The sequence below is a fragment of the Convolutriloba macropyga genome, chromosome 2 (genome assembly GCF_964194025.1).
Source record: "Convolutriloba macropyga chromosome 2, txConMacr16.3, whole genome shotgun sequence".
Taxonomy (NCBI): domain Eukaryota; kingdom Metazoa; phylum Xenacoelomorpha; order Acoela; family Convolutidae; genus Convolutriloba; species Convolutriloba macropyga.
In genome coordinates, this window is record NC_134469.1 from 10,828,640 (window position 1) to 10,847,845 (window position 19,206).

The window sequence follows — 19,206 nt, forward strand, 5'->3', positions numbered from 1 at the left end:
ACGAAAAAGTTGTCGTACAAAGGCTACTTTATGCAGAGTATTTTAAATACCTGAAGAGGATATGCAAGGCTAGGTTTCCAATGAAGACAATATTTGTTAGTGAGAGAGAAAGCGTGATTGGTACGTAAGACTCGTTAATCAATTAGTGCTGGCTTGAGTGATTTCGCTTCGGTGGTAATTGGCTTTGCTATTTCGTCTAGTGATTCTGTTGATAACTTTCGTTCGGAATAAATGAATTCTGTTTATCTCTCTTCAATAAATCGAGATTTGCTTAGCGCTAGTTTCATATTTTGGTAGTTCGTTAATGTTGGGTACTGAATCAATTAACTGTGCAAGTGGATCAGGCAGTTTTACGTTGATTCTCTTTGCTGGAAGGTACTGACAACTTTGTAAATCGGCTCTAACTTTAATGTGGTCGCTGAACATGGTATGTCCACATTTTAATGTGATTAAACAGATGTTACAACCTTTATGAGGAATGTTGGTTTGTCGGCCATTTTGGTCCATATCAATCTGACTAAGGGTAAAATCACTTGACGCTGATGTAAGAAGCCAAATTCCGTATCCAAGGTTCTGTGCTCGTTCTGTGTTGGGTAACACTAACTTCTCTTTGTCACATACTTTCAATGCTGTAATGGTATGAAACTTGAGGGTTGCTGGACACCAGGAGAATCCAAGGTGGGTTTCCATTGTCTCGTGACAGATTCGGTATCATGGCGATCCAAGGCAGTTGTTATACTGAGATCTCGTCAGTGCTGTTGTTTCCATTTGTCCTTCTGAGATGGCTAAGTAATCTCCCTCGATTACCCATTGTAAGGCGTCAACAGAGTCCTTCTGAGGCATAGGGATTACGTTTGCACGATAGACTTCGATAACTGTCTGGCTAGAGACTAGGGGAATGGCTAGTGTCAGTAAAAGTTCGTCTCCTACTGTCTAAATCTCTTGTACAAATTCTGCATCGTAATACGAAAGTATATCAGTCATGGGTATTTCCAAAGATAGACGATCTGGGGCGTTCTTTTGGCTAACACGGACTGAGTCGAGGATCATGATCAAAGAATTTGTGGTACTGGAGAGATCGGAAGGCGTTTATCAAGCAAAGTTGGAATAGCTTGGATAACATTATTTCGGAATGAATATAAGGCCGCGCGATAACTTTTAATGTCTGCGTAAAGGGTTATGATGCTGCTGTGTCATTTGACGTTGAGTTGTTGTTAGGTTGCTTGCATTTCCATGCATGTTGCTATTCCGTTCAAGTTATGGTCGATTGAAAATTGTTCTTCAACCAGTTTGTTCTGGTTTTCTTGCACTTCGTTTTAAAACTTGTAAACTTTTGCAAGTTCGTCAGCATCTAGAAAGAATTTCTCATCTGATTGGGCGCTGACTTCCATGACATAGTCGTTTAGGCTGTTGAAACTGTTGGCTAATCTATCGATGTTTTCAGAATTTTGAGACGTTCGTTGACAAGAGCCGAAAATTTCTGTTATTCTTCCGCATCCTCCGCTCCTGCTGTACTGATACAGTGCATCGGGAAATTTACTGACAATGAGTTTAGCTACCATTGTGAACCGATCGTTGACTTTCCTGAGAAAGTATTTGTCTGTTTTTATGCAATAATAGCTAAGAATTCATCGTAATTTTGTAGCATTTGATTCATTTTTGTTGCAATTTTTCAGGTTAGGAGAATCTGAGGGGTACGTGGCTCAATCTAGTCGGACAAGGAGTTGTGCTCTTCAGAGTACTAGTGGTGGTGATACTGTGGATAATGGTAGCGCCGATGAGAATTGACTAGTTTCAGCTCAATTCTTATCAGTCGGTTTTTCATTGATACCAATGGATTTTAACATTTATACCTGGTTTTTTTCCGGTGAATCGATGTATTGTGATGCGTGTGAGCATCTGGTTTTGTTTTCTTGACGGTTCATTGCTGTATAATGACATTTTTGTGATAGAACAAATATAGTGATTTAGTGACATTTTTGAGCATTTACTATAATCTACTTGAAAATACTGGTCATAAAGTGGTTCTAAAGGTTCCAGACACTTGCCCTGGTTGTTTTTGAAAATTTTATGTGATCTGAACTGGTTTGGAAAATTATTTTATACTAAATTTTACATGTAATTTTGTCGTAATTTTGGTCATTTTTCCGCATCAAACAGGTGGTACATATGTGAATTTTTCAATTTTTATTCGATTTTGAGGAAATTTTTTGGCTTGGACCACGCAGTAGACATCGGTAGGGAACGACTATTCTAAAAATTCATATTTGGCAACATTTTTGATCAACTCTTTAATTCGTTTCTGAGAAAATTTCAGAGTGCTCGCCGTCACTCGATTTTTAAGGTGCTCCTATCGGGCTCATTTGAGGGTTCCCATGTCTTCTGGTGATATAACTGTTGGAGGCGTCTGGAGTTGTTCTGTAAGGTTGGCCACTACTTGTGTTTTGGCACGGAAACTACTGGATGGGCACGAAAAAATTGTCGTACAAAGGCTACTTTATGCAGAGTATATTAAATACCTGAAGAGGATATGCAAGGCTAGGTTTCCAATGAAGACAATAATTGTTAGTGAGAGAGAAAGCCTGATTGGTACGCAAGACTCGTTTATCAATTAGTGCTGGCTTGAGTGATTTCGCTTCGGTGGTAATTGGCTTTGCTATTTCGTCTAGTGATTCTGTTGATAACTTTCGTTTGGAATGAATGAATTCTTTTTTAACTCTCTTCAATAAATCGAGATTTGCTTTGCGCTAGTTTCATATTTTGGTAGTTCGTTAATGTTGGGCATTGAATCAATTAAATGTGCAAGTGGATCAGGCAGTTTTACGTTGATACTCTTTGCTGGAAGGTACTGACAACTTTGTAAATCAGCTCTAACTTTAATGTGGTCACTGAACATGGTATGTCCACATTTTAATGTGATTAAACAGATGTTACAACCTTTATGAGGAATGTTGGTTTGTCGGCCATTTTGGTCCATAGCAATCTGACTATGGGTAAAATCACTTGACGCTGATGTAAGAAGCCAAATTCCGTATCCAAGGTTCTGTGCTCGTTCTGTGTTGGGTAACACTAACTTCTCTTTGTCACATACTTTCAATGCTGTAATGGCATGAAACTTGAGGGTTGCTGGACACCAGGAGAATCCAAGTTGGGTTTCCATTGTCTCGTGACAGATTCGGTATCATGGCGATCCAAGGCAGTTGTTATACTGAGATCTCGTCAGTGCTGTTGTTTCCATTTGTCCTTCTGAGATGGCTAAGTAATCTCCCTCGATTACCCATTGTAAGGCGTCAACAGAGTCCTTCTGAGGCATAGGGATTACGTTTGCACAATAGACTTCGATAACTGTCTGGCTAGAGACTAGGGGAATGGCTAGTGTCAGTAAAAGTTCGTCTCCTACTGTCTAAATCTCTTGTACAAATTCTGCATCGTAATACGAAAGTATATCAGTCATGGGTATTGCCAAAGATAGAGATCTGGTGCGTTCTTTTGGCTAACACGGACTGAGTCGAGGATCATGATCAAAGAATTTGTGGTACTGGAGAGAGCGGAAGGCGTTTATCAAGCAAAGTTGGAATAGCTGGGATAACATTATTTCGGAATGAATATAAGGCCACGCGATAACTTTTAATGTCTGCGTAAAGGGTTATGATGCTGCTGTGTCATTTGACGTTGAGTTGTTGTTAGGTTGCTTGCATTTCCATGCATGTTGCTATTCCGTTCAAGTTATGGTCGATTGAAAATTGTTCTTCAACCAGTTTCTGTTCTGGTTTTCTTGCACTTCGTTTTAAAACTTGTAAACTTTTGCAAGTTCGTCAGCATCTAGAAAGAATTTCTCATCTGATTGGGCGCTGATTTCCATGACATAGTCGTTTAGGCTGTTGAAACTGTTGGCTAATCTATCGATGTTTTCAGAATTTTGAGACGTTCGTTGACAAGAGCTGTACTGATACAGTGCATCGGGAAATTTACTGACAATGAGTTTAGCTACCATTGTGAACCGATTGTTGACTTTCCTGAGAAAGTATTTGTCTGTTTTTATGCAATAATAGCTACGAATTCATCGTAATTTTGTAGCATTTGATTCATTTTTGTTGCAATTTTTCAGGTTAGGAGAATCTGAGGGGTACGCGGCTCAATCTAGTCGGACAAGGAGTTGTGGTCTTCAGAGTACTAGTGGTGGTGGTACTGTGGATAATGGTAGCGCCGATGAGAATTGACTAGTTTCAGCTCAATTCTTATCAGTTGGTTTTTCATTGATACCAATGGATTTTAACATTTATACCTGGTTTTTTCCGGTGAATCGATGTATTGTGATGCGTGTGAGCATCTGGTTTTGTTTTCTTGACGGTTCATTGCTGTATAATGACATTTTTGTGATAGAACAAATATAGTGATTTAGTGACATTTTTGAGCATTTACTATAATCTACTTGAAAATACTGGTTATAAAGTGGTTCTAAAGGTTCCAGACACTTGCCCTGGTTGTTTTTGAAAATTTTATGTGATCTGAACTGGTTTGGAAAATTATTTTATACTAAATTTTACATGTAATTTTGTCGTAATTTTGGTCATTTTTCCTCATCAAACAGGTGGTACATATGTGAATTTTTCAATTTTTATTCGATTTTGAGGAAATTTTTTGGCTTGGACAACGCAGTAGACATCGGTAGGGAACGACTATTCTAAAAATTCATATTTGGCAACATTTTTGATCAACTCTTTAATTCGTTTCTGAGAAAATTTCAGAGTGCTCGCCGTCACTCGATTTTTAAGGTGCTCCTATCGGGCTCATTTGAGGGTTCCCATGTCTTCTGGTGATATAACTGTTGGAGGCGTCTGGAGTTGTTTTGTAATGTTGGCCACTACTTGTGTTTTGGCACGGAAACTACTGGATGGGCACGAAAAAGTTGTCGTACATTAAATACCTGAAGAGGATATGCAAGGCTAGGTTTCCAATGAAGACAATAATTGTTAGTGAGAGAGAAAGCCTGATTGGTACGCAAGACTCGTTTATCAATTAGTGCTGGCTTGAGTGATTTCGCTTCGGTGGTAATTGGCTTTGCTATTTCGTCTAGTGATTCTGTTGATAACTTTCGTTTGGAATGAATGAATTCTTTTTTAACTCTCTTCAATAAATCGAGATTTGCTTTGCGCTAGTTTCATATTTTGGTAGTTCGTTAATGTTGGGTATTGAATCAATTAAATGTGCAAGTGGATCAGGCAGTTTTACGTTGATACTCTTTGCTGGAAGGTACTGACAACTTTGTAAATCAGCTCTAACTTTAATGTGGTCACTGAACATGGTATGTCCACATTTTAATGTGATTAAACAGATGTTACAACCTTTATGAGGAATGTTGGTTTGTCGGCCATTTTGGTCCATATCAATCTGACTAAGGGTAAAATCACTTGACGCTGATGTAAGAAGCCAAATTCCGTATCCAAGGTTCTGTGCTCGTTCTGTGTTGGGTAACACTAACTTCTCTTTGTCACATACTTTCAATGCTGTAATGGCATGAAACTTGAGGGTTACTGGACACCAGGAGAATCCAAGTTGGGTTTCCATTGTCTCGTGACAGATTCGGTATCATGGCGATCCAAGGCAGTTGTTATACTGAGATCTCGTCAGTGCTGTTGTTTCCATTTGTCCTTCTGAGATGGCTAAGTAATCTCCCTCGATTACCCATTGTAAGGCGTCAACAGAGTCCTTCTGAGGCATAGGGATTACGTTTGCACAATAGACTTCGATAACTGTCTGGCTAGAGACTAGGGGAATGGCTAGTGTCAGTAAAAGTTCGTCTCCTGCTGTCTAAATCTCTTTTACAAATTCTGCATCGTAATGCGAAAGTATATCAGTCATGGGTATTGCCAAAGATAGAGATCTGGTGCGTTCTTTTGGCTAACACGGACTGAGTCGAGGATCATGATCAAAGAATTTGTGGTACTGGAGAGAGCGGAAGGCGTTTATCAAGCAAAGGTTGAATAGCTGGGATAACATTATTTCGGAATGAATATAAGGCCACGCGATAACTTTTAATGTCTGCGTAAAGGGTTATGATGCTGCTGTGTCATTTGACGTTGAGTTGTTGTTAGGTTGCTTGCATTTCCATGCATGTTGCTATTCCGTTCAAGTTATGGTCGATTGAAAATTGTTCTTCAACCAGTTTCTGTTCTGGTTTTCACTTCGTTTTAAAACTTGTAAACTTTTGCAAGTTCGTCAGCATCTAGAAAGAATTCCTCATCTGATTGGGCGCTGATTTCCATGACATAGTCGTTTAGGCTGTTGAAACTGTTGGCTACTCTATCGATGTTTTCAGAATTTTGATACGTTCGTTGACAAGAGCCGAAAATTTTGTTATTCCTCCGCATCCTCCGCTCCTGCTGTACTGATACAGTGCATCGGGAAATTTACTGACAATGAGTTTAGCTACCATTGTGAACCGATTGTTGACTTTCCTGAGAAAGTCTTTGTCTGTTTTTATGCAATAATAGCTAAGAATTCATCGTAATTTTGTAGCATTTGATTTATTTTTGTTGCAATTTTTCAGGTTAGGAGAATCTGAGGGGTACGCGGCTCAATCTAGTCGGACAAGGAGTTGTGCTCCTCAGAGTACTAGTGGTGGTGGTACTGTGGATAATGGTAGCGCCGATGAGAATTGACTAGTTTCAGCTCAATTCTTATCAGTTGGTTTTTCATTGATACCAATGGATTTTAACATTTATACCTGGTTTTTTCCGGTGAATCGATGTATTGTGATGCGTGTGAGCATCTGGTTTTGTTTTCTTGACGGTTCATTGCTGTATAATGACATTTTTGTGATAGAACAACAATAGTGATATAGTGACATTTTTGAGCATTAACTATAATCTACTTGAAAATACTGGTTATAAACTGGTTCTAAAGGTTCCAGACACTTGCCCTGGTTGTTATTGAAAATTTTATGTGATCTGAACTGGTTTGGAAAATTATTTTATACTAAATTTTACATGTAATTTTGTCGTAATTTTGGTCATTTTTCCGCATCAAACAGGTGGTACATATGTGAATTTCTCAATTTTTATTCGATTTTGAGGAAATTTTTTGGCTTGGACCACGCAGTAGACATCGGTAGGGAACGACTATTCTAAAAATTCAGGTTTGCGAACATTTTTGATCAACTCTTTAATTCGTTTCTGAGAAATTTTCAGAGTGCTCGCCGTCACTCGATTTTTAAGGTGCTCCTATCGGGCTCATTTGAGGGTTCCCATGTCTTCTGGTGATATAACTGTTGGAGGCGTCTGGAGTTGTTTTGTAAGGTTGGCCACTACTTGTGTTTTGGCACGGAAACTACTGGATGGGCACGAAAAAGTTGTCGTACAAAGGCTACTTTATGCAGAGTATATTAAATACCTGAAGAGGATATGCAAGGCTAGGTTTCCAATGAAGACAATAATTGTTAGTGAGAGAGAAAGCGTGATTGGTACGTAAGACTCGTTAATCAATTAGTGCTGGCTTGAGTGATTTCGCTTCGGTGGTAATTGGCTTAGCTATTTCGTCTAGTGATTCTGTTGATAACTTTCGTTTGGAATAAATGAATTCTGTTTTAACTCTCTTCAATAATCGAGATTTGCTTTGCGCTAGTTTCATATTTTGGTAGTTCGTTAATGTTGGGTACTGAATCAATTAAATGTGCAAGTGGATCAGGCAGTTTTACGTTGATTCTCTTTGCTGGAAGGTACTTACAACTTTGTAAATCAGCTCTAACTTTAATGTGGTCACTGAACATGGTATGTCCACATTTTAATGTGATTAAACAGATGTTACAACCTTTATGAGGAATGTTGGTTTGTCGGCCATTTTGGTCCATATCAATCTGACTAAGGGTAAAATCACTTGAGGCTGATTTAAGAAGCCAAATTCCGTATCCAACGTTCTGTGCTCGTTCTGGGTTGGGTAACACTAACTTCTCTTTGTCACATACTTTCAATGCTGTAATGGCATGAAACTTGAGGGTTGCTGGACACCAGGAGAATCCAAGGTGGGTTCCCGTTGTCTCGTGACAGATTCGGTATCATGGTGATCCAAGGCAGTTGTTATACTGAGATCTCGTCAGTGCTGTTGTTTCCATTTGACCTTCTGAGATAGCTAAGTAATCTGCGTCGATACCCATTGTAAGGCGTCAACAGAGTCCTTCTGAGGCATAGGGATTACGTTTGCACGATAGACTTCGATAACTGTCTGGCTAGAGACTAGGGGAATGGCTAGTGTCAGTAAAATTCCGTCTCCTACTGTCTAAATCTCTTGTACAAGTTCTGCATCGTAATACGAAAGTATACCAGTCATGGGTATTGCCAAAGATAGACGATCTGGGGCGTTCTTTTGGCTAACACTGACTGAGTCGAGGATCATGATCAAAGAATTTGGTACTGGAGAGATCGGAAGGCGTTTATCAAGCAAAGTTGGAATAGCTTTGATAACATTATTTCGGAATGAATATAAGGCCGCGCGATAACTTCTAATGTCTGCGTAAAGGGTAATGATGCTGCTGTGTCATTTGACGTTGAGTTGTTGTTAGGTTGCTTGCATTTCCATGCATGTTGCTATTCCGTTCAAGTTATGGTCGATTGAAAATTGTTCTTCAACCAGTTTCTGTTCTGGTTTTCACTTCGTTTTAAAACTTGTAAACTTTTGCAAGTTCGTCAGCATCTAGAAAGAATTCCTCATCTAATTGGGCGCTGATTTCCATGACATAGTCGTTTAGGCTGTTGAAACTGTTGGCTACTCTATCGATGTTTTCAGAATTTTGATACGTTCGTTGACAAGAGCCGAAAATTTTGTTATTCCTCCGCATCCTCCGCTCCTGCTGTACTGATACAGTGCATCGGGAAATTTACTGACAATGAGTTTAGCTACCATTGTGAACCGATTGTTGACTTTCCTGAGAAAGTATTTGTCTGTTTTTATGCAATAATAGCTGAGAATTCATTGTAGTTTTGTAGCATTTGATTCATTTTTGTTGCAATTTTTCAGGTTAGGAGAATCTGAGGGGTACGCGGCTCAATCTAGTACTAGTGGTGGTGGTACTGTGGATAATGGTAGCGCCGATGAGAATTGACTAGTTTCAGCGCAATTCTTATCAGCTGGTTTTTCATTGATACCAATGGATTTTAACATTTATACCTTGTTTTTTCCGGTGAATCGATGTATTGTGATGCGTGTGAGCATCTGGTTTTGTTTTCTTGACGGTTCATTGCTGTATAATGACATTTTTGTGATAGAACAAGAATAGTGATATAGTGACATTTTTGAGCATTAACTATAATCTACTTGAAAATACTGGTTATAAACTGGTTCTAAAGGTTCCAGACACTTGCCCTGGTTGTTTTTGAAAATTTTATGTGATCTGAACTGGTTTGGAAAATTATTTTATACTAAATTTTACATGTAATTTTGTCGTAATTTTGGTCATTTTTCCGCGTCAAACAGGTGGTACATATGTGAATTTTTCAATTTTTATTCGATTTTGAGGAAATTTTTTGGCTTGGACCACGCAGTAGACATCGTTAGGGAACGACTATTCTAAAAATTCAGGTTTGCGAACATTTTTGATCAACTCTTTAATTCGTTTCTGAGAAATTTTCAGAGTGCTCGCCGTCACTCGATTTTTAAAGTGCTCCTATCGGGCTCAAAATTTTGCGATCGCTTCAGCGGCTCAAAAAGCTTGCAGCGCAAAAACTTGGCATGAAATGAGCATTTTTCACAAAGTAATGAATATTTTTGTGATCTGAACCTGGCTTTTTTTGAATTGTCAAATTTGGAGTTTAATAAGTCATCACTGTTCATACAATATCGATACTGAATGGTTAAATTGGTACTATCTGTGCCTCGTACTAATGTATATTACTGAATTATAGGGTTTGGAACGATTTATTGGGTCAGAACATTGAATTTTTTGTCCAAAATGCTAATTTTTAGGCATGATTTTTCCACTAATTGAGATTTTTCAAGATATGTGACGGTCTGGTAATGCTCTAGTGGCCTAAGTTGGGTGATATCAGCTGGGACTGATATCTCTAGTTGTCAGAAGTAGCATTTTGGTAACTTTGAAGAGGATTAACATATGATTTCTTCCGCTTTTTCTGGGAAATTTGCTGGATTTCTTATTTTTTTTGTGGCGCGTCATGTTTGATGCATAAGTTGACATAGGTCGGAGATGATTGACTTCTAATGATAAATGTGGCTTATAAAAGTGACTGCTGTGTTGGTGGCCGCTATTGGTGCAGTTTGGTCAGGATGTTGAGTTTTTTGTCTAGAATTTTGGACTCAATTTGATCAGATATTTGCATATTTCAATTCTTTTCACTTTTTAAGTTTTAATTTTCTGTGCAATTTTATGGGTTTATTGGGCTTGGAAAACTACTAGAGAGACCGAATATTGGATATGCGCTCATAAATCGGCTATTTGGTACTAGTTTTTTGGTCAAAATCTGGGACTAGTTTGGCTAAATTGAGAAGAGTTTGGTAGGCTTCATTTTTTTGCTATTATTTCAATATTTTACCGAGCAATTTTCAATATTTTTGATATTTGCAGTTAGAGCTTGAGCATGCGGATATCTAAGCTAATAATATCAGGGTTTGGACCATTATTGTCGATTTTATGAACATGTTAGTGAAATTTCAAAAACTCTTAAAAATCAGGGTGCTCGACGTCACTCGATTTTTAAAATGCTTGGATCGAGCTCTAATTCCGTCAATCGCCTTCTCAGCGTAAAAAACCCTGAAGCGCAAAATTTATTTGATTTTCAACTGTTTTTTCACGAGTTATGATGTTCTTGCTGCAGTGAAACTCGGTTTTAAAAGGCCGAGGTAGAGGATAGGTTATTGGCTATAGGGCTGTGTTAAACTTAGGCAAAATGGTTTAAATGGCTATGGTTGGACTGCTCATGAGTAGCACTAACTGAATCAGTAAAAACTTTGGGCATATTTGGTTACTAAGATGGTTACTAAGATGGTTACTTTCGATCTTTTTTTCTTAAGAATTACTCAAATATTTTTGTGATTTTCGGTACTTTGACATTCTATTCTCAGCTTGTATTGGCACTAGGGGGGCTGGGCGTGCTTATTCTAAGAAACATACTTGTGGGAGGACTGATGGTATAGATTGTTTTGGCAGAAGTCAATATTTCTTTTAATCTAGAGTGAAATATCTAAATTTTCGCTGGAGCTTATTTGGGCTTAAGTCTTCATGGTTGGTACTAGGATGCGCTGGAAGTGGTTTTTATGGTACTTCTAGGCGTGTGGGGGATGTTCTAGATGAGTATGGGGTATAGGTGGCATCAATTGGGTCAGGTGAGACATAAAATGACAAAATTTTTGAAGCAATGAAATGAGGTTGAAGCATGATTTTTGTTCTTTTTTCTTCATTTTTCAACTTATACTTGGAATTAACAGGTTGTAATGGATGTTTGCGGTAGTATTTTGGGTGGAAGCTGGGAGTAGCTGTAGGAGGCATTTGGGGCAGATTTTATTGAGTTTTTGGGGTATAGTTCACACTACATTTTGATCAATTTTAATGCGTTTTGGTAGGGCTCGGTTTTTTTGTCACAACTCAAATTTTATTGAATTTTGACGGAATTTTTGGGGTACTGGGATGTCAAGCGTGAGCAGGAGGAAGGTCGAGGACTATAAAATGGGTCAATTGGAGAGTTTTTGTTGCAGTTGTCAGTGAATTCGAGTGGATTCGGAAAGTGTCAAATCCCACTCCTGTCACCATGTTACGCAATAACTTGTAGTGTTATTCTCTCGGTGTTTTAAAGATCAATAATTGGGTAATTAACCTGAGTACTTGTCATTGTACACGGACTTATTTTGGATGTTTTATAGTGCGATTTAAGCGGATTTAATTAGTCAAAATTAGCCAGTAATAGCCTTTTTTGAGCGGTTCGAATGCGTGATAGATCCACTGGTTGCCTTGTATTTAGTAGCTTTTCGCGGAGTTATTTTAGCTCTAGGGAAGCCTGTTATAAGTTAAGCGCTTTTTAAAGATTTTCCAGTTCAATCTTTATTTATTAAATCCAATTTTATAAAGAATATCAAGAGAGTTTTTGTAAAAATTTATAAGTTTCCAGATGAAGTTATCAACTGGCTCTCAGGCTGGTTATCCGGTGTTCTGGTAATCGTGGGTTCCACTGAGCTGTACCTCGAGTAGTATTGGTCCTTCGCAAATTTTTACTAATTTTAAAGTTGGGCAATTTCCGGCTTTTGTGCGTCTCTTGATGTTTGTTAAGTATATATATACAATTTCCGTACTTTATCAGAATAATTACTTAACCAAGTACATAGTTTCTCACGAAGTTGTTTACCAAATATGCGAATTCATTGTCATTGAACTCTAAAAGGTAAATATTGAGGCTTTCAGGTACTTAATATGTTTATCAGTAAACTGTCAATCTGCGGTTGTTTTTAAGTAAACATAACAAATAAGGGGTTACAGGCCTGGATGGAAATACTGGCTAGATCTGGCCTTGAGATGTATCTGAATATGAACTAAATTGTAGCCTTTTGTGTGGATATTTATAGGGAAATCATCACGTAACTTTGAGGCACGAAATAGGGTCGAGGCACGAAATAGGGGCGTGACAACAGGTAAAGACCAGAAGGCAATAAGTTGTTGAGCAGCTTTCTTAGAGCTTTTCGACGCGCTAGTCTCCGTATGCGATTCACCGAAACTGTTTTGAGGAGACAGTTTCCTAGTTTGTAGGGCGGTTCCTAACCTTAAAAGTTTTACCTTTCCCTCAGACACCCCCACCCCCGTCCACCCTCTTCAACCAGACGATTTGGACTCCCTCTCTGATTCGCAATCTAAATTTCTCTCTGATTCGGAAGTGTCAGCACCTGAAATCATGACTAAAAGTCATCTGCCAAGGCCCCCTCCCCCCGACTTCAGTGGGTTGTATAGACCGCGGCTCCCACTCTTCGTTCGGTAGCAATTCTTCCGAAGCTATTCGGTAATCGGTTATGTTTAGGACCTGCTGGCAATAATCAGGGCCAAAATGTCCTGAATTTTTCTTCCCGTAAACAATCCATCCCCACCTCAACTTCAGAATCACATCTTCCTTCCACCTAACCCCTACTAATTACCCCCCCCCCCCCCGCTAAAAACTATATTTGCGCCAACCGATCCGAGTCAACCACCACCTTTCCCAACTACCTCCAGATAACCCCACCCCACTAACAACCCCTGAGTTACCCACACCACCACCAAACGATTAAATTTCGTCTGCATCTTTTATGCATTTTCTGTTTTATTAGGCAATTCAGTTATTTATTTGCATTTTTCTTTCATAGGTCTGATTTAGTGAATCTAATTAGTAGCTCGAGTTTCTAGCAGTCGTTTTTTTAATCTCTTGTGAAAAAAATTTAGTTGATTTTCTAGTCTTGAATGTTTGTTTTTTGGGGGGTATTATTCCTTAGGCTCAAAAATAGGAGTTCTGATTGGTTTTTCAGTGCAGCTTTACTTCGGTCAATATATTGGCAATTCTTTTGCAAGTTTTTTGCCCCTTTTTTCAGTCATTATATCTGCTGAAAGGTAGTTTATAGCGTCTAATTTTTTTAAATATGCTGTGGTTAATGATGGCGGTATGTAGTTATCAGGTTATTCTACTCGATGACACTGACTTTCAAAGGTATTCTGATTTTGTGCAAATTTCTTGAATGTTTGCCTTTTTTGTTTTGCTCTCATTGATTCGCACAAGATTGTTGTATTGTGTACTAATTATAAGAGTGCGTTGAGTCAATGCTTTCATAAAGTGCGAATCTTTGTTAGTCATTTTTCGAACATTAGTTCTGGCAAAATATTTCCCTAATTGTTTTTTCCATTAATTTGTTTTTGCAAATGTAGGGTTATAGTCTTTGTTGACGGTGTTATTATAATGTTGCGTAAAATGTAAAGAGTGAGGTTATTAGTTAGTTCGTTTCTTTGGATTGTATTGCAAGACGTTTCCTGCTATTTTTGAAAAGATGTTTATACTTTCTTCGGCTTCTTCACGTCAATGAAGTCAAGAGTTTTCATTTTTTTTCAAGCTGCAGTAGTGAAGTGAGCAAAGAAGCGAGTAGTTTTGAAGCGTGTTGTTTGTTGAGCTACTTTTAGATTCAAGTGAGAAATAGGTGTTTGAACAAGTTTTCTGTTTTTGAGATCGGATTATTTTCACTTGCGACTGCTGTTTGCTGTGTTTCTTCTCATGAGTGCTATTAATGTGATACTCATGCGTTCTTATTGCAACAAGGCGGCTCGGTAATGTGCAATGGCACATAAGGTTCCGACCCCGCCCATCCACAATTTTGGCATAATTGTCTACCAAATGAGGAACAGATAGAAAAACCCAAAAATTATTTTTTTGCGAATCCCAAAAAAGCCCAAGTCTTTTTCAAAAACTCTGTATGAACGATAAGATAGCCTCCAAAGCGAATAACTCAGTGGAGTAAAAATTGATGCATTAGATTGCTGTAATATGTCAATATTAAGAAAGCGAGTCAAGACGAACAGCAAAATCGAACAACAACAACAACAAACATTAATTACATCAAAAAATTTATGTCCCCCTTAAAAACTAAATTTAATAACAAAGTCAACATACCGTCAGATAAACCTCAAACTAAACAAAAAGGACTTATAAATCACCAAAAAACATATGCGACCAGTCCATAAAAAGGTTTGGTAACAATTATACAAAAAAGAACAAAAACAGTAAAGTAAAAAAATTAACTTATTTTTTTGAAACAGTTAACTTCAAAGTAATAAATACCATTAGGAATCAATTAATATTACCACAAATTAACGATTACCACTGCTTCTGTAGAAGGGCATTAGGACCTGTCCTTATTCATTTTTTAAAGCGGCTAAAAAGAACAACAAAGAACAAACAAAATTTCAATTGAAACTTGCCAGAAAACGCTGTCAAAACCGTCAAGCCAAATTTTGGCACTCAAAATATATTTCATTGCGCCTTCTTAAAACAATTATAACGTAGTACGTGGCCATTCATTAGTAAGACTAGGTAACAAGTAGACAAAAAAGCGAAGTGCTAAAGTATGTAATACTTTTAATTTTTTTTCGAAACAAAATTACATTCAATGTCATGAAAGGCATTAATTACAAAAAGAGCTATTTAAAAAGGGTCGTCTATTCATGAAAAGGAAGCCCTGGAGACCTGTTATTATCCAGAATATTTCTTGCATCTACAAAAAGAACGTCAAATATGACAAAAATCAAATTAATTTTTTTTTTTTTGTGAAAAAACGGTGTCGAAGCCAGTAAGGTCATAACAAATTCTTAAAAAAAAAGATTTTGGGACACCAATCCCTTTTATTCCTTTGACACCCATAATGTCGTATTTGACCTGTAATTAACTAACGAGATTAGGTAACAAAAAGAAACATAAAAAGAACAAAATTGCGAAGTTGAAAAGTTTTTTTTTTAATTTTGGAAAACGATTGTTTTCAAAGTAATGAAAGCCATCAGCTATCTACTAATATCAGAATATCGGTTCTTCTATTCTGCCATGAAAAGCCAATAAAAGCTATCACTGTACAGGAAATTTCATACGACCGAAACGACAAAGTATAAATGACAGTTAGAGACAAAATTAAAAAATTCAATTGATTTCTTCAAGAAAGAGGCGTCGAGGCCGTTAAAACGATGATGTATATCTTTCAGGATTTTAATATGTCCAATTGTACCTTATTCTGAAGGCTAATAAGTTGACATGAGAACTGTAAAGAATGTGATAATGTGACAAAATTAGAAAACGTGAAAAACTGGCAAATATCAAAACAAACAAAAATCTGAAATCTTGTAGTATCAAAGCCAGAAAACAATAACCTCAGGCTTAAAACTGCAACCGAGAATAAATGTTAACTCAGTAGAAAGAAGAAGCAGTCTTTCTTTGCTTACACTAAGCTGGAAGTTGAACAAATTAAGAAAAAAATAGAGGAAAAGTTAATTAAGCCATTATTTATTTAAAAGTCATAAAAGTAATTATTTTTAAAAAAAAGAAACGACCATAAACTTTCAATTAAAAAACTAAATGCATTAGCTTGGAGCTTCTTAGCAAGCGAATTGGTTGGTCCTATCACTCCTGAGCTTTGATTTGATATGTTCTGTTCTTTATTATTAAAATAAAGTCTTTTTTTTTTTAAAAAAAAAAGACCGACTGATTACAACCCGATTTTTTTGGATTGTAACAGTCCAAGAATGGCCCAAAACTACTCCTGCTAATACTTTTTGTCCGTTAGGAACAATTGATTTTTCGAATGTTGTAGATATAGATAATTTGTTAGTTGAAAACTCAAAATAAATTCTGCAATTTTGATAATCAACTAGTAAAGTTAGCAAAAAACGGCAAAGTTTTAACTACAGTGCACTCTCAGCAGACTCTGAAGTAGAAATAGCCCCCCTCTGAGTCTACAAAGATTGTATGAGTGTTTTGTGGGGGTGTACTGTCGGCAAATTTAATCAAAGTGGACTAAAGTAGCTTATTTCGTGCTGTTTTTAATGAAAAAGGCTAAATTTTGAAATGTTTATCCAGATTTTTTGACCAAAAAAATTAAATCAAAACAATCAACAATGCTTGTTCGTCTTCAAAAATAAAATCAACGACACTATTCTTAAAAATTATAACAAATTTTAGCAAAATTGACGAAAATTTAGGCAAAAATTCCGGAAAATGTGAATAAAAACAACGTGAATTCACCCTTCTTTTCTCAGAAGTTTAAACCTCGATAACTCCCTGTAGAAAACGAAAATTAAAAAAATCTTTTTAATTCCATATTCTACGCTGGACGAGCTTTCTAATGATACCAGTCTCAACTCTCTACGATGAATATATCGAGCGGCGAAAATTCACGGAACAAAAAAAACCCATTTGAGTATATAGTTCCTCCCCCCTCAAGAGGGTCGGAACAATTATATGCAGCAGCTTGAATTCCTCGACGGGCAGCTAATGCCTTTGAAACTTTTGGTTGTCATAAAATATAGTGAGTCACACATGTTAATTTCTTTTTGGATGAGTGGTGTGAATCACTTCGCGAATTTATAATTCACAAACTTAATATCTCTAATAGAGTTTCGTTGCAAATTAGTACTACTCGCATATTTCCACTATTTTATTTCCAATTTAAATCCTATTTTTTTACCAGGGCATCTTTGCTATTTTCACTGTTTTCTTGCCAATAATTAGATATTCGTTGAATACTATAGCATCCCTAAGCACCAGGTGGCCGCTCGCCGGTCGTTTTAGACCAATCTGCCCGACGTTAGTCTGTTCTGTTTGCAGAGAGTGAGCGGGTGCGGGCACAGTATGCTTTCACAGCAGAGAGAGAGGATGAATTGAGCTTCAGTGTTGGTGATGTCATCAGTATCGTTTCACGTGATGATGCGGATTGGTGGAGGGGAGAACTGAATGGACGCTTGGGCCTGTTCCCCGCAAATTTCGTCTCACCCCTCGGGTCATAGCGAAAGTGCGGTTCTGTATTGCAGTAACGGAAAAATTCGAGTGTTCAAAGGAAGCATTTTGTCGATTAGGAATCACTTACACACACTTATCTTGAAACCAAAAAAAAATGATAGAGTTGGGAATAAAACGATTCAAGTTACCAAATTGACTGATAATATCTTGTTCCTTTCAATGTTGTGACAGTTACATAAAAATGTGTTAGATGTAGTTACCACCCTCGTTATAGGGTACCCCGTTAAGTCTCTCCTAGGGAATGCATAATTTATGTTTCACTTAATGAATCCCGAAGATATCAGTGAACTGTTATCTAATAGCAATTTGTACTTTTTTGTTGCTGTCTCATTTTGATATTGTAATTCAAAGCTGAATATAAGTAGGGGACAATTGAGGACGTCTTGGATTATGATTGCTGGGAAAAACTTTTTTAACCTTGAAATTAAGTATTAAGGTCTTATACTTGATGAATTATCAATTGCACGGAATCACTTTATTTGTTTCCCCAATTGTTACCCTAGTGTATATAGATCCTATAGCATATAGAGATTGCTCTTAAGTTACCGGTGACTTGAGTGACCGTTAAACTTGATATACATGATTATGGTTTGATACTGCTTTTATCACTGATTTATTGAACTGTATGACTCACTCTTAGCTTGAAATTGATAAGATACGTAGAGATTTTGTGAAGATGAATTATAACTCCGTACTATGTGCATGGAACACATACTTTTTTTTGCTTCGCCAAAGAACATATTTGGAACCAATTCCAGCTATTTATTTCACTTTAGATGATTTAAAGCCAATAGTAACACATGGATTACCAGTGATTATAGAATCTCAATTATGATTATATATTGATTGCGTTGTAAAATCTAAATTTCAAATTAAATATTGCCAATCTTCTTTCATCGGTTTACGAATAAGTGCATCTTTTCATCGTTTAATTTCTTTAATCTCGAAAGAAGTAGTTCGAACCCCTCCCTAGTCAGAAGTTTTTGCATCATAAAATTGTCTCTTAATTATGCCGCCTTCTAAATTGATTGCCCCGCCAGTCTTTCTTCCAGAGCATTTCGTCCGACGTTAGTCGGTTTAAGTTTTTAATTGCTTTAAAGCAAAATTTATGCGATTATTATAGTCCTGTCAGTCTTTTTACCCGTTAAATTGCTCTCATTCAGAGAACTATACAGCATAAGTTCATTAGGGGAAGCTGTGGTAAACAAAGTGAAAAGCTAAACTTAAATCTTGTGTTGTTAACAAAGTACTAATAAACGCACTTGAATCCGATCATGCAAATCCCGTTCTGCTGTATTTTTTTGTTTGAACCGACTGGTAATTTTGAGACTTTCTGCAAATGTTTTCCAAATACCAAGGCACCTGTTAAGCGCTTCCATAGCTGAAGATTGCACTCGAAAAAATTATTAAGCAATTAAATTAGTCCTGCGGAATTTTACGACTCCAAAAGGAGTAATGGTGACCTATTTTTTTACGACTCGACGAGGAATTATGGTGATCTAATCTATTTTTTAATCGGTCAAGTTGTTCTGAAATAGGATGTCAGTAATGCCGGGTGTGCAAAAATTGAGATTTAATAATAATAATAAATTGTTTCCATCAGTCAATAAGTAGCTTTTCACAATTACTTGTACAAATACAATCACATATTTGACTGTGGGAGAGCACTATTGGGCCGATGGCCCGTTCTCAAGTGTCT

The 19,206-nt window shown here is 37.2% G+C and overlaps 1 protein-coding gene across 4 annotated transcripts in view; it reads left to right on the top strand.

Annotated features, from left to right (window-relative positions):
• Positions 1–18,398, top strand: part of LOC142356370 (intersectin-1-like) — a 119,506-nt gene extending 101,108 nt beyond the window's left edge. For all 4 annotated transcript variants that reach the window (XM_075408299.1, XM_075408305.1, XM_075408317.1 and 1 more), the window contains one exon: positions 17,316–18,398. In XM_075408299.1, coding sequence (XP_075264414.1) covers positions 17,316–17,494 — 179 coding nt within the window. In that variant the 3' untranslated portion in view covers positions 17,495–18,398. The remainder of the gene's footprint in view (positions 1–17,315) is intronic.
• Positions 18,399–19,206: the final 808 nt, after the last annotated feature.